Source organism: Poromitra crassiceps, assembly GCF_964638095.1.
Source record: "Poromitra crassiceps genome assembly, chromosome: 2".
In the NCBI taxonomy this organism is placed as follows: domain Eukaryota; kingdom Metazoa; phylum Chordata; class Actinopteri; order Beryciformes; family Melamphaidae; genus Poromitra; species Poromitra crassiceps.
Window position 1 is genome coordinate 15,840,030 of NC_139624.1, and position 14,934 is coordinate 15,854,963.

General features: G+C 45.6%; 1 protein-coding gene across 1 annotated transcript in view; it reads left to right on the plus strand.

Annotated features, from left to right (window-relative positions):
• Window positions 1-3,595: 3,595 nt before the first annotated feature.
• The window catches only part of epb41l3a (erythrocyte membrane protein band 4.1-like 3a), a gene marked incomplete at both ends in the record, with an annotated part of 83,219 nt that continues 71,880 nt past the window's right edge, over window positions 3,596-14,934 (plus strand). Inside the window, 4 exons of the mRNA XM_083661138.1 lie at window positions 3,596-3,661; window positions 3,782-3,952; window positions 4,165-4,269; window positions 8,447-8,489. Coding sequence (XP_083517264.1) covers window positions 3,596-3,661; window positions 3,782-3,952; window positions 4,165-4,269; window positions 8,447-8,489 — 385 coding nt within the window. The remainder of the gene's footprint in view (window positions 3,662-3,781; window positions 3,953-4,164; window positions 4,270-8,446; window positions 8,490-14,934) is intronic.

Sequence of the window (14,934 nt, forward strand, 5' to 3'; positions counted from 1 at the left end):
AGGAATTTGTGGCGGGCCGCCACAAAAGGATTTTGACCGCCAAAAAAAGATTACAGTGCACCTGAACGCAACATGCAAGATACCCGCTGAATAAGTGTCCAATAAATGTTCATGTCATTCTGGCCAATACTTCTGTTATAGCATTTCAGTATGGAATATGGAATATCTTTCAATAATCTATGATTTAGCTGCTAAATTGTCAAATACCACCGATCTGCTCGCTACCCAGGCACTTATGTATGTACTTAACCTAACTAACTTAACCTAACTAACTATCCGGTGTGCACAACATTGTCAGCCTAAACGCCGGCTGACACCCCAAAAACCTACAATCCGCTACAGCAAAATGTATATTGTTTGTTTATTAACTGGCCCCTCGCCTTCTATCATTTCACGAAAGTGGCAAAGCAAGTTGAGTATCCCTGACCTATAGGGAGAAATTTAGTTTAGTCATTGTAAACCCACAGCACAGTAATGATGACATGCTCATAGATCTAGCCTTTTAATTTTGCTCTTAAGCTTTCTCAAAGTACACCAAATTCATGCATTTGACTTTAAAATGTTTAAAAAAAATCTCGCTACAAATTTATGCACAGAATGTATCTTACTCCGGTCCGTTTAAGTAAGATGTATCCTAACTCTTCTCCCAAATGTAATCGTTGTGGGACAGGTACAGGGTCAATTATCCATGTCTTCTGGGAATGTAGAAAACTGAAACATTTCTGGAAAGCAGTACATGATCTGACTGTTAAAGTCCTGGAAATCCCGTTAGAGAGTACACCTATAAGATATCTTTTTGGTGTGGATCTGGACAGGACACTAGACCCCATGTCTGTCAAACGGACTAGCATAATATCATATATAGCTAAGAAATGCATCTTGCTTAACTGGAACCATCAAAAACCTCCAACATTTAATTTGTTTAAAGAAGCTTTGAATGAAACATTGAGACTGGAACAATGTACCTATGCCTTGAAGAATAAGGGAGACGTCTTTTTGAGAACGTGGGAACCTCTAATGGACCTCTGAATATACTTTAATAATTTTGTTTTGACCATTGTCTATTGTTGTATACACTATGTGTGAATTTGTCTGACCGTTGTTATTGTTTGCTTGTTTTTGCCCCGCTCGGATTTTGTTTTTGTTTGTGTTGTTTTTGTATTGTATTGCAAAAAAGATGAAAATACATAAATAAATAATTGAAAAAAAAAAAAAAAAAATCTCGCGGGGGGCATGTCCCCGCACCCCCCTAGAGGGTCTGCGGTCCCCCACCACAAATACTCAAAATCCTGTGGGAAACACTGACAAAACACACATTTAACAACAACACAGTATAACAAAGAGTGCTGCAACATGTATGACATGACGGGCGGCTGTGGCTCAGGAGGTAGAGCGGGTCGTCCACTAATCAGAAGGTCGACGGTGGTTCGATCCCCGGCTCCTCCAGGCCACATGTCGAAGTGTCCTTGGTAGGGGTGTCACGATACACTAAGAGGCCATTTACACCTGGCATTAACATGCGTTTTCTGCCATCAGATTGCAATCCGATTGTATTTTATCACTTGAAAGTACAGGTGTAAACACCCCCAAAACGCATTGAAGAAGGATTGCAATCTGATCGGCCAAACCACCTCCGGAGGTGGTCAGGGACGCATTATGACAACATTTAACACAAGTGTAAATGCAATGCGTCCTCTCAAAACGCATTCAGCAACTACCATACGGAAATACACCGCACCGGTGTGTGCCCTCATCTCGCCGCTGTGTCAAATGCGCACACACACAGGCAGCCTGTGGACCGGCTAAAAATTCTCTCCCCCCCCCCCCCCGCTCCGCTTTTGCACAACACTCTCTTTCTGCTAGGTAGCGTTGCTTCAAAGTTTTGCTGCTGAGGTTTTGCCACGGCTTATCGAACCCTTTCTCCCTCATTTTCCTTTCATTTTCCGCTCCTTTTCCAAAGGAGAAGTGTTGAGATAAAAGACAAATTATGCTCTCAATTGTATAACATTGTAATTTAGGATGTTACCTGAACGCAACACAGGTGGTTACAGCCAATGACATGCACGGAAAACGTATGTGTGTGTGTCTCGGACCCAGTGTCTCCCAGCTCCATGGGAGAAGAACCTACAGAGAAAACTGCTATATCGACACGTCTGAAAAACTACCTTATGAGAGCGCAAAAGCTTTTTGCAATATTTGGGAGGTTTTTCGAAATTTACGTGTTTGCATTACCCGATTTTTATTGCGATATTTAGTAATGGAAACACGGCTTACAGACAGGCCAAGGACAAGAACAAGAAAAGTGGCAGGGGCAGAGCAACGTGTCCTTTTTATAGATGCAGTGCTGCGTGATCGGCCATCGTTTTGTCCAGGTGAAGGGGACGTTCACTGTGCATTTGAGCTTAACAATAACCTCTATTTCCCTGTGCATGTATGCAAACATGCATGCACACGTTCAGGGGGCGCGCGCGTGATGACGTTCGAGCTGGAGAGCAATCGGATTGCAATCTGTTCACCCAAAACGCATGTTAGTGCCAGGTGTAAATGGAATCAGGCTGAAGTGATAAAATACAATCGGATTGCAATCTGATGGCAGAAAACGCATGTTAATGCCAGGTGTAAATGGCCTCTCAGTTCACGATACGATACGTATCACGATACTGGGTTCACGATAACGATACGATACGATACGATTTTAACAATATTTTTTTAAACTTGAATAATGACAATATATGACTGGAAAAGTAGTATTTTATTTGAAATGCACAAATACAAAACATGCTGTTGTGGGAAATTGTTATTACAATAACAACTAGAAAAAACATGAGATTGGAGATAAGGCTTATCTTGAAATAGAATGAGTTACACCGTCACTTAGATTTACTTTGAACTAAAAGGTTTCTCAGCAGTATAAATTCTCATTATGCATCTTCAGTTTTTCTTCAAACTCAAACAACAAGACTTTTCTTAGTCTATTTTTTATGCATCTTCAGTTTTTCCTGTCAAGTAAACAGTTTTGCCAGAAACTCAATTGAATGGTTTCTCTCCTGTATAACTTCTCATGTGTCTCTTCAGAGACTTGTTCAACTGAACTACTTTCCACACATTGAACTTCAACAAACAAAGACGTTTCTTTGTCTACTTTTGAAAAAAAAAAAAAAAAAAAAAAAAATTCACGATATGAGATTTCATCTCAACGATACATATCGTGACGTTTTACTATCGCGAAATTTCGTGGGACGATATATTCTGACACCCCTAGTCCTTGGGCAAGACACTGAACCCCGAATTGCTCCCGATGGCTGTGCCAGCACCCTGCGTGGCAGCTGGCCGCCTTCGGTGTGTGAATGGGTGAATGTAGGCACATTGTAAAGCGCTTTGGATAAAAGCGCTATATAAATGCAGTCCATTTAGCATTTTTACCATTTAGCATGCTCTGCACCAGGAAGTAAAGGCTGACAGCGCTGTTATTACCTACCTGCTCTCTCTGTTCTGTCCTCCTCAGGAGGCCATGATCTCTTTTATCGCTCAACAATATAGTCAACGGTGCCTGTGTTTCCATGGTAACGGGTTGCTGTGTTCCAGGTGAATCACCATGACATCGCCAGGTGAGGAGGCGGAGTCTTTCCCCGAGGCCGCTGCCCACTCCACACCCAAACAGGTAACGAGTTCCTGAAAAAATGAATGGGGAATTCACTCCCTTAAGGCCTCATGGGGACCCCCGGAAGAGGGCGTGACTTAGGCACAGCATAACATGACATCACTTCCTGTTGTGTTACAGGGCGGGCCTTCCCTGAGCCGGCCTCACAGCTCATTGGGCGAGGACACGGCCAGCCAGCTGTCGTCGTCCAGTCGCATCGCTCGTTCACCCGTCAGGAACCCGCTGAGCTTTAGGACCATGCAGTGCAGAGTCACCCTGCTGGATGGAGCGCTGTACAGCTGCAGCATAGAGGTGCAGTGTATCAGGAGCTTATCAGGAGTACCCACAATGCATTGGGTTGCTCACCCACACATGACGTGGTTGCCTAATGTTGTTGTTGTTGTTAGTGGTAGTAATAGTATTATTAAATACTGATGTTAACTGAGGTGTGTGTGTGTGTGTGTGTGTGTGTGTGTGTGTGTGTGTGTGTGTGTGTGTGTGTGTGTGTGTGTGTGTGTGTGTAGAAGCGTGCTCGTGGTCAGCATCTGTGTGACAGAGTGTGTGAGAGCATCAACCTGCTGGAGAGAGACTACTTCGGTCTGACTTTCAGTGATGCAGAGAACCAGAAGGTAATTCCTTTTCCCTCCATTTTAATCATTAAAGACCATGGAAACCCAAATCCAAACCCAAACAATACCAAAATCTAATGATGCAATGTACTGTAGGCTCTTATGTACATCATAGGCAGCCCAAGTGTCAGCTGTGTTCGAGTAGTTGCTGCGCTCACGCACACACACACACACACACACGCGCACGCACGCGCACACACACACGCACACACACACACACACACACACACGCGTGCGCGCACACACACCGACTCATATATCCATTATTACACTTTTCAATTCTGTTTATGAGGATTAATGGGCGAATTATGTTCTAAAATGTAGGCCATGGGCTTGTGGGTAGAGCTGCAACGATTAATCGATTAATCGATTAGTCGATCGACAGAAAATTAATCGACAACTATTTTGATAATCGATTAATCGTTTTGAGTACAATTTTAAGAGAAAAGGTCTAAATTCTCTGATTCCAGCTTCGTAAATGTGAATATTTTCTGGTGTCTTTGCTCCTGTATGACAGTAAACTGATATTATCTTTGAGTTGTGGACAAAACAAGACATTTGAGGGCGTCATCTTGGGCTTTGGGAAACACTGATCGTCATTTGCCACCATTTTCTGTCATTTTATAGACCAAACAACTAATCGATTAATCGAGAAAAGAATCGACAGATTAATCGATTATGAAAATAATCGTTAGTTGCAGCCCTACTTGTGGGTGATATTTTGGTCACTGGCATGAACTGGATGAAAATAAAACATGGAAATAGAATAAGATAGAAGCTAACTACGCGAGGCGTTCATGTACGCGGACTGTTGTGCGCGATGCAGATACACTTCCGGTGGCGTAGTATCAAAAACTGCGAACGCGCGTGTGTGTGTGTGAACGCGTAACGAAATTTCTCCAACATTGGCCACACGTGTACACGCTGTAAGTAGCTACGCTACGCAGCTTGTTGTCACGCGTGATGTAGTTTGCGCACGTCATAGTCCGCGTGCATGTGCGCGTGTGACAAAATTGTTCTATTATCTTCATGCGTGCGTTTATGCATGCGTTCGCGAAAAACGCATAAACATTACGCGTAAATTTACGCGTAAATGTACGCGGGGTGCAGCAGTCAGAGCGCGTAAGCGTGCGCGTACACGCGTGACCATTACAAGTCAATGGGGAAACTACATGACACGTCAAGCGTTGCTTTGCTACACAGGCGTCAAAGCATGCGTGTGTGACACGTTCAGTCGATAGCTGCGCATGTTTATTGAGTCGTTTGGACCTTCATACAGACACACACACACACACACACACACACACACACACACACACACACACACACACACATCAGGTACAAACCATCAGTTCTCCTACTTTCCACAGACAGCAAAGAGGGAGTTTCATCCACATTTAACCAGCTATGAGTGCTTCAGAAGCATCATCTGTTGTCCCAGTTTATAGTCCATCATGTTCTACTGGACAGTGAGCAATCCTAGAGACACTGTAATAAACTAGTAAGAATCTAGTAGCATCAAGTATTAGACATTAGTTTCAATCCAAATCCAAAATATTGCCGTTTAAGTTTTGGTACTGTTCCTGATGTTGGATTTGAAGTCATTACTGAAAAGACAAGCGACTAGACAGACTGGGAAAGCACTTTCTTTGATGTCGTGGCTGTAACTCAGTCTCAGTATACCCAGTGGATTAATCTGGTACTGTCTTTCTCTCTCTGACCTCTCTCTCTCTCTCTGACCCATCTCTCTCTGACCTCTCTCTCTCTCTCTCTGACCTCTCTCTCTCTCTCTGACCTCTCTCTCTCTCTCTCTCTCTCTCTCTGACCTCTCTCTCTCTCTCTGACCTCTCTCTCTCTGACCTCTCTCTCTCTCTCTGACCTCTCTCTCTCTCTCTCTGACCTGTCTCTCTCTCTGACCTCTCTCTCTCTCTCTCTGACCTGTCTCTCTCTCTGACCTCTCTCTCTCTCTGACCCGTCTCTCTCTGATGTCTCTCTCTCTCTCTGACCCATCTCTCTCTGACATCTCTCTCTGACCTCTCTCTCTCTCTCTGACCTCTCTCTCTCTGACCTCTCTCTCTCTCTGACCTCTCTCTCTGACCTCTCTCTCTCTCTCTCTGACCTCTCTCTCTCTCTCTGACCTCTCTCTCTCTCTCTCTGACCTCTCTCTCTCTCTCTGACCTCTCTCTCTCTCTCTGACCTCTCTCTCTCTCTCTCTCTGACCTCTCTCTCTCTCTCTGACCTCTCTCTCTCTCTGACCCATCTCTCTCTGACGTCTCTCTCTGACCTCTCTCTCTCTCTGACCTCTCTCTCTCTCTGACCCATCTCTCTCTGACGTCTCTCTCTGACCTCTCTCTCTCTCTCTCTGACCTCTCTCTCTCTCTCTGACCTCTCTCTCTCTCTGACCCATCTCTCTCTGACGTCTCTCTCTGACCTCTCTCTCTCTCTCTGACCTCTCTCTCTCTCTGACCCATCTCTCTCTGACGTCTCTCTCTGACCTCTCTCTCTCTCTCTGACCTCTCTCTCTCTCTGACCCGTCTCTCTCTGACGTCTCTCTCTCTCTGACATGTCTCTCTCTGACATCTCTCTCTGACCTCTCTCTTTGTCATCTCTCTCTCTCTGACCTCTCTCTCTCTCTCTCTCTCTCTGACCTCTCTCTTTGTCATCTCTCTCTCTCTGACCTGCCTCTCTCTCTCTCTCTCTCTGACCTCTCTCTGACCTCGCTCCCTCTCTGACCTGCCTCTCTCTCCCTCTCTCTAAACTCTCTCTCCCTCTCTCTGACCTCGCTCCCTCTCTGACCTGCCTCTCTCTCCCTCTCTCTAAACTCTCTCTCCCTCTCTCTGACCTGCTTCTCTCTCCCTCTCTCTGACCTGCCTCTCTCTCTCTCTCTCTCTCTGACCTCTCTCTCGCTCTCTCTGGCCTCTCTCTCTCTCTGACCTCTCTCTCTCTCTCTGACCTGCCTCTCTCTCTCTCTCTCTGACCTCTCTCTCTCCCTCTCTCTGACCTCTCTCTCGCTCTCTCTGGCCTCTCTCTCTCTCTGACCTCTCTCTCACTCTCTCTGACCTGCCTCTCTCTCTCTCTCTCTGACCTCTCTCTCTCTCTCTCTGACCTCTCTCTCTCTCTCTGACCTCTCTCTCACTCTCTCTGACCTGCCTCTCTCTCTCTCTATCTGACCTCTCTCTCTCTCTCTGACCTCTCTCTCTCTCTCTCTCTCTGACCTCTCTCTCTCTCTCTCTCTGACCTGCCTCTCTCTCTCTCTCTCTGACCTCTCTCTCTCCCTCTCTCTGACCTCTCTCTCGCTCTCTCTGGCCTCTCTCTCTCTCTGACCTCTCTCTCACTCTCTCTGACCTGCCTCTCTCTCTCTCTCTCTCTGACCTCTCTCTCTCTCTCTCTCTGACCTGCCTCTCTCTCTCTCTCTCTGACCTCTCTCTCTCCCTCTCTCTGACCTCTCTCTCGCTCTCTCTGGCCTCTCTCTCTCTCTGACCTCTCTCTCACTCTCTCTGACCTGCCTCTCTCTCTCTCTCTCTGACCTCTCTCTCTCTCTCTGACCTCTCTCTCTCTCTCTCTGACCTACCTCTCTCTCTCTCTCTCTGACCTCTCTCTCTCCCTCTCTCTGACCTCTCTCTTGCTCTCTCTGTCCTCTCTCTCTCTCTGACCTCTCTCTCACTCTCTCTGACCTGCCTCTCTCTCTCTCTCTCTGACCTCTCTCTCTCTCTCTGACCTCTCTCTCTCTCTCTCTCTGACCTGCCTCTCTCTCTCTCTCTCTGACCTCTCTCTCTCCCTCTCTCTGACCTCTCTCTCGCTCTCTCTGGCCTCTCTCTCTCTCTGACCTCTCTCTCACTCTCTCTGACCTGTCTCTCTCTCTCTCTCTCTCTGACCTCTCTCTCTCTCTCTGACCTCTCTCTCTCTCTCTCTGACCTGCCTCTCTCTCTCTCTCTCTGACCTCTCTCTCTCCCTCTCTCTGACCTCTCTCTCGCTCTCTCTGGCCTCTCTCTCTCTCTGACCTCTCTCTCTCTCTCTGACCTCTCTCTCTCTCTCTCTGACCTGCCTCTCTCTCTCTCTCTCTGACCTCTCTCTCTCTCTCTCTCTGACCTCTCTCTCGCTCTCTCTGGCCTCTCTCTCTCTCTGACCTCTCTCTCTCTCTCTCTGACCTCTCTCTTTCTCTCTCTGACCTCCTTAGAACTGGTTGGACCCGTCGAAGGAGATGAAGAAGCAGCTCAGAGGTGATTATTTACAATAGAACATGACTTACATTGGAAGGAGTGTTTCTATTGTTCTGCTGTGTTTCTATTGTTCTGATTCAAGATTCAAGATTCAAGATTTTTATTGTCACTCTGTAGTACAAGTATCACGTGTGAAATTCTTGTGCTGAAGACTACGTTTACAACACATGTGATGTGTTTCTATTGTTGATATGTAAAGTATATTCAGTTTGCTGCTTTGTAAGGTTACATCTACAAGAATGTTTACATTTTAAAACACATAACTTTTGCTACGTTTACACCTAGCATCCACGCTACTCTGTTTACGCTTAGCATCCACGCTACTCTGTTTACGCTTAGCATCCACGCTACTCTGTTTACGCTTAGCATCCACGCTACTCTGTTTACGCTTAGCATCCACGCTACTCTGTTTACGCTTAGCATCCACGCTACTTCCGACGCCTGAAACTGGATAAGAAGTGAAATGCTGCTGGTTTAGTGTGAAAACTCCGGGCTTGTGTTTCACTCTGGAAAGGTGGAAAAAGAGATGCAGACACAAGCCCCCAGCAACAGCTCTGGGCTGTGAAGCCATTTTGGCGAAGTGGCCAAGCTCGGTATTGCATGTCACATGACACACTTGGGCCCAGAAAGTATTTTTCCCATACACATACATGGGGAAAGAAGCAGCTGTAAAACTCTGGGAACATTTTTCTGTGTTTCACTCAAAGTCAAAAACGACTCTTTGAGTGATCAAGTTTTAAATTATCAGTCCGTTTTTCTTCAGAACCCACCAAGAGTACGGCAACCATTTTAGGGCATCCTCGTCATTCAGAGGTTTGGCTGTCATTCCTCAGTCTAAGTGTTGTCAGTTGTCATGTCTCCTAGTAAACCATGTCGAGTGTGCTCTGAAACACCTTCAGTCCTCACACGAAAACGCTGTCATTCTTCCTGCATTACTGTTTCACTCCTCACACATCAGTCATCGCACAATACGGCTTCACTCGTCAGTCATCAGTCCTCACTCGTCAGTCATCACTCGTCAGTCATCACTCGTCAGTCATCACTCGTCAGTCATCACTCGTCAGTCATCACTCGTCAGTCATCACTCGTCAGTCATCACTCGTCAGTCATCAGTCCTCACTCGTCAGTCATCAGTCCTCACTCGTCAGTCATCACTCGTCAGTCATCACTCGTCAGTCATCAGTCCTCACTCGTCAGTCATCAGTCCTCACTCGTCAGTCATCACTCGTCAGTCATCACTCGTCAGTCATCAGTCCTCACTCGTCAGTCATCAGTCCTCACTCGTCAGTCATCACTCGTCAGTCATCACTCGTCAGTCATCACTCGTCAGTCATCACTCGTCAGTCATCACTCGTCAGTCATCACTCGTCAGTCATCACTCGTCAGTCATCACTCGTCAGTCCTCACTCGTCAGTCATCAGTCCTCACTCGTCAGTCATCAGTCCTCACTCGTCAGTCATCACTCGTCAGTCATCACTCGTCAGTCATCACTCGTCAGTCATCACTCGTCAGTCATCACTCGTCAGTCATCAGTCATCACTCGTCAGTCATCAGTCATCACTCGTCAGTCATCACTCCTCACTCGTCAGTCATCACTTATCACTCAAACTAGCTGTCAGTCATCACTCCTCATGTCTCACACGAAAACGCTGTCATTTCACACGGAAGAACAACCAAAAACAACGAATGACAGCGTTTTCATGTGAGACGTGAGGAGTGATGACTGACAGCTAGTTTGAGTGATAAGTGATGACTGACGAGTGATGACTGACGAGTGAGGACTGATGACTGACGAGTGATGACTGACGAGTGAGGACTGATGACTGACGAGTGAAGCCGTATTGTGCGATGACTGACGTGTGAGGAGTGAAACAGTAATGCAGGAAGAATGACAGCGTTTTCATGTGAGGACTGAAGGTGTTTCAGAGCACACTCGACATGGTTTACTAGGACAGCGATCCCCAAAGTCCGGACTCCGGTCCGCATCCGGACCCAGACGCCGTCCTATCCGGACCGAGCCCTATAACCTACAAATCATTGAGAATCGTTGCATTTCACCGAGCTTTTCTTTTTTAACCGGCACATGCTTTTCTACCCTTTACGGTACTGGTTTAATCTGCCAGGAAGCGCATAGACCAATGCATGCGCTGTAAATCATCACACGTGATGCTACTCAGCCAATCAAATATCCGATTCGATTCTGCCTGTTCTAGTCGGTTCAGTGCTGCAGGCGAGAGATTGTCCTACACGGAGATATGCGAGAGATACAAGTCATTTCACATGGCGTGCTCAAAAAACAAAAACAAAGATTTTGTTTTAATCCGGAGCAGGCAGACTCTTAGATGTTCATTCATTGTTCTCACGGGCAGTTAAAAACCAGGCAGTATGTCTCATGTGAAGTGCGATGCGATCCTAACCTGTCTGTGAAAGCGCCACACGAGCAAACACACTCAAATCCAGACTGAGGGCACACTCACACATTCACTGCCCAACGGCATGTGACGTTTGCATTGCGAACGATCGATAGACAGACAGACAGACAGACAGACAGGCAGATAGATAGATAGATAGATAGAGACAGACACTGAGACAGATAGATAGATAGATAGATAGATAGATAGGGAACTCACTTCTCTCAAGAGAAAAGGTGGAGTTAAGGGAAGAAAAGAAGATTTTCTTTCTCAAATCAAAACACTTTTAAGATGCACATTTTCCCAAAGCACTCTGTTGTATGTTATTTTTAAATGCAGCCATTATTTTACTTGAAATGAGAAAAGAACATGTATTTATTATTAGTGTAGGCTAGTTATTTATAATTAATCCAGTTAAATATGAAAACTAAATAAACATTGTTGATGTTTATTTTGATTTCACAGTCAGTCGTTGACTACATACAGACATTGTACCATTAGGCTACTGCAATCATTGAAGTAGCCTAAGTTCAATGGGACTGAATCATAACGCAAGCTACTGTACGTTACAATGTTCCGGACCTTTGCTTGAGGACATTTTCTCTAACTGGACCTCTATGAATTTTAATTGAGTGCCCCTGAACTAGGACAACGCTTAGACTGAGGAATGACAGCCAAACCTCTGAATGACGAGGATGCCCTAAAATGGTTGCCGTACAAGAGGCGTTTTCTGGACCTCCCTCTCTCTCTATGGCTCTGGCCTGGCCACAATGGGCCCTATTCTCCCACAGGCCATCGGCGCTATTACGGGCCTTAACCGCAAAAAAACGTGCCTTGCGCCTGTTTCGGGAAAATAGCAATAGGCTTTAGGCTGCCAAATGCGCTTTAGGCCGAATGGGCGTGGCGGAGTCCCTGAATGCACCGAAGTGGGCGTGTCGGCGCTAAATACCGGCGTACTGCTATCTTCCAGCCATCTTCCGACCTGGCCTACTTTTAGCGCTTTGCGCTTTTGAAAAGCAGGCCTAAAGCAGGATTCTGTGCACCGGGGACAGGAAAGTGAATGGAGAATACAATATATAGAAAAAAATACTTTAGAATACAATAGAATATAAGATTGCAACCCTTCTCAGGCTTTGGGTGAAGCTGTAATGCAGTTTCATAAATTTAGTTTAGGCTATCATAATAATCCCCATTTATGTGTAATATAGCTCTACGTTTTATTACCCCCCCCCCCCCCCCGAAATTAGCTAGGCTACTAATATTACTAATATTCCTAATTAATATGTATTATTATTTCATTCAGATAATTGACATTATAGGCATGTATATCGTTTAATGTGAGAGAAAGGGAGAGAGAAAGAAAGAGAGAAAGAGAGAAACTGGATAAACTGTTGTGTAGCGCTTCTTCAAACCCCACTCTTCATTACAGCTATTCATTACAGAATTGTCTTTTGTATTTATTTTTTCTGTGTGCAAAGCATAGTAGTTAGAATTATTTCCAAATGTTTCCCCCGTCTGTGGCAGCGGCGCTGTCCGAGGTGCTGAACAAGCCGCAGCGCATATCGGCCGCTCCCGGCGGGAGTAATTCCCCTCCCCAAACAGTGCGCGATGGTACATTTGAACCTGGATGGATAGATGAATAAACGACTTAAGTAAAGAGTTGTTTTGTAGCTATTCAAAATGAATGGTGGACAGATATATCACCTGAGTCGCCAGCACCATCTTCTCCTCTGCTGTGAATTTAGTGGAGCGGTTTTGGTCTGCCATATTGACCACACTGCGCCAGCTGCTGCCAATCTGGCTATTAAAGCCACTCTGATTGATTACTGAAGATTTTATTGAGAATTAACATATTTGTCAGTGCCTGTGGGCAGGGGGTGGGGGGGGAGGCATATATAGGCCAAATAAAATACAATTACTCAATAATAAAATCCTGTAAATAAAATAGAATAAAGTAATCAGATCCAGTAAAAGTGATAGGTGTCATTCAGAGGATGTTGCATCGTGCAGTGGGGGAGAAGAGATAAAACGATATCATTCTGCCCAGACTTTCATCTAATCTCATGACATCCAGCCATAGGCTATATAATTTTCTATCCGATGCATTTAGAACATTATTTTCACTTTGATCTTGCTATAGTGTAGCGTATTTACATGCTTGCAGTATTGAAACTGCAGTTAGATTGGTTTGAGAAGCATAATAATATGGAATAATAGCCTATATATGGAGATAGACAGACCGGATGAAGGGAGGGGGGGGCGGCGGAGCCCTTGGCTTTGTCTGGTTTTACCGGATTTGTCCAGGAATTGGAGCTTAAAAGGCAAGCGTGTGTCTCTTCCCTGCAATTCTCCAATGAGCGGACAATGCATAATTTTACGCTTAAAAGGCGTGGTTATAATGGTTGAGGCTGAGTTTAGCGCCGATACCAAGATATCAAGTGCGCCTTTCCACGCCCACTGCTTTGCGCTGCGGCTGGCGCTCGGCCTAGAAACTGCGCCGCTGCAACGATAGAGCCCTATAACTCTGTTCATGTGTGTGTGTGTGTGTGTGTGTGGGGGGGGGGGGGCGGCAAAAAAACCCCACTACTGCACAGACTCAATGGGCCCACCAGGAAGTAGGAGTCGCAACTTTTTCAGCACATGTACTGGTGAGCAACTTTCATTGAAATGAACCAAATTATTTGACTTGCCTGACCCTAACCATTACCGCACTGGACGCCTCGCGGCGCCTATCTCCGCCACTCCAGATTCGGGGATCTGAACCCGACTCCCTTTCGATCGGCCGGGGGTGACGGAGGCCATCGCCCCACCCTTCCGAACGGCGTTCGCCTATCTCTTAACAACCAAACAAAAACAAAAGTGCAATGAAACATTGAAGAGTTGTATAGCGATTCCTCTGTTCCTCTGTTCATCCCTTTCTGGCAGACTGGCTAACTTCTCCCATGTGCCCATGTTCACGTCCTGATTAGGTCTTAACAGTCACGGCCAGAGCCATGTAGATAGAAGAGTCGCGACATCTCCGTTCACTCCAATGGGCCCGTTTTTTACTCTCAAGAGTTCCAGGAAGTAAGGTCCTGGATTAAGCAGCACTGTCGAGTTGCAGCAAAATGGACAGTTTGTGTTGTATTTTGAAAGTTTTTTTTCCCCCTTGAATCAAATTGTACATTATCAGCTTTATTTTAGCATTCAAAAGTAGCGCGAGACCCCTTCCTGGCTGTTCATTGGCTTATGAGTCACGCATTCTGGTCCTCCGCTGATGCCACTCTCTCTCTAGAGGACACTAGTCACGGCGTGTCCTTCCCTGATTCGTCACGCCCCTGTCACGTGACCCTTTTCCAGGAGAAAATAAACGACGTCAGGGTTGAGTTCAGCCCTGTCAACACATAGCAAACAGTTGATTCCAGCAGAAACAGCAATGCTTTGAACAGCCTGTTGTGTGACGCAAGCGTTGCAGCCATCTGTTGGATCCGCTGTGCACACCGCCCTTTTTAAACAGCGGGGTTCATATACATGTCACTGCTGATTGGCTAACACCTCTGACACGCCCACCAAACCAGAGGCAACAGACCACAAAGCCTGTTGCAAACTATTGCAAATCGTTTAGACGCAGAGGTGTCAAACTCCATTTCAACCCGGGCCACATCAGCATTATGGTGGCCCTTAAAGGGCCGGTTGTAAATGTAACATGATTATACAATATAAATGTATCTAGCCTACTTGTTATCATATTACATAATTGCCTCTGATTAGATTATTATTTTAGTAATAACTTAATAATTAATAACTAGCTCTGAAAACAGAAGTATAGGAAAAAATAATGACAGACAACTAGTAGCATACAACTATTAGAACAAATTAAAATTAGAATTGTTTTGCACAAATTGTATTCTTTGCTAGCTGTCGCGGGCCACATAACATCTGGTGCCGGGCCAGATTTTGTCTCCGGGCCTTGAGTTTGACACATGTGGCTTAGAGGAAACCACGTGTTAATTCATCATGGAGAACCAATCACAGGCAACAAAATCTCTTCGTAG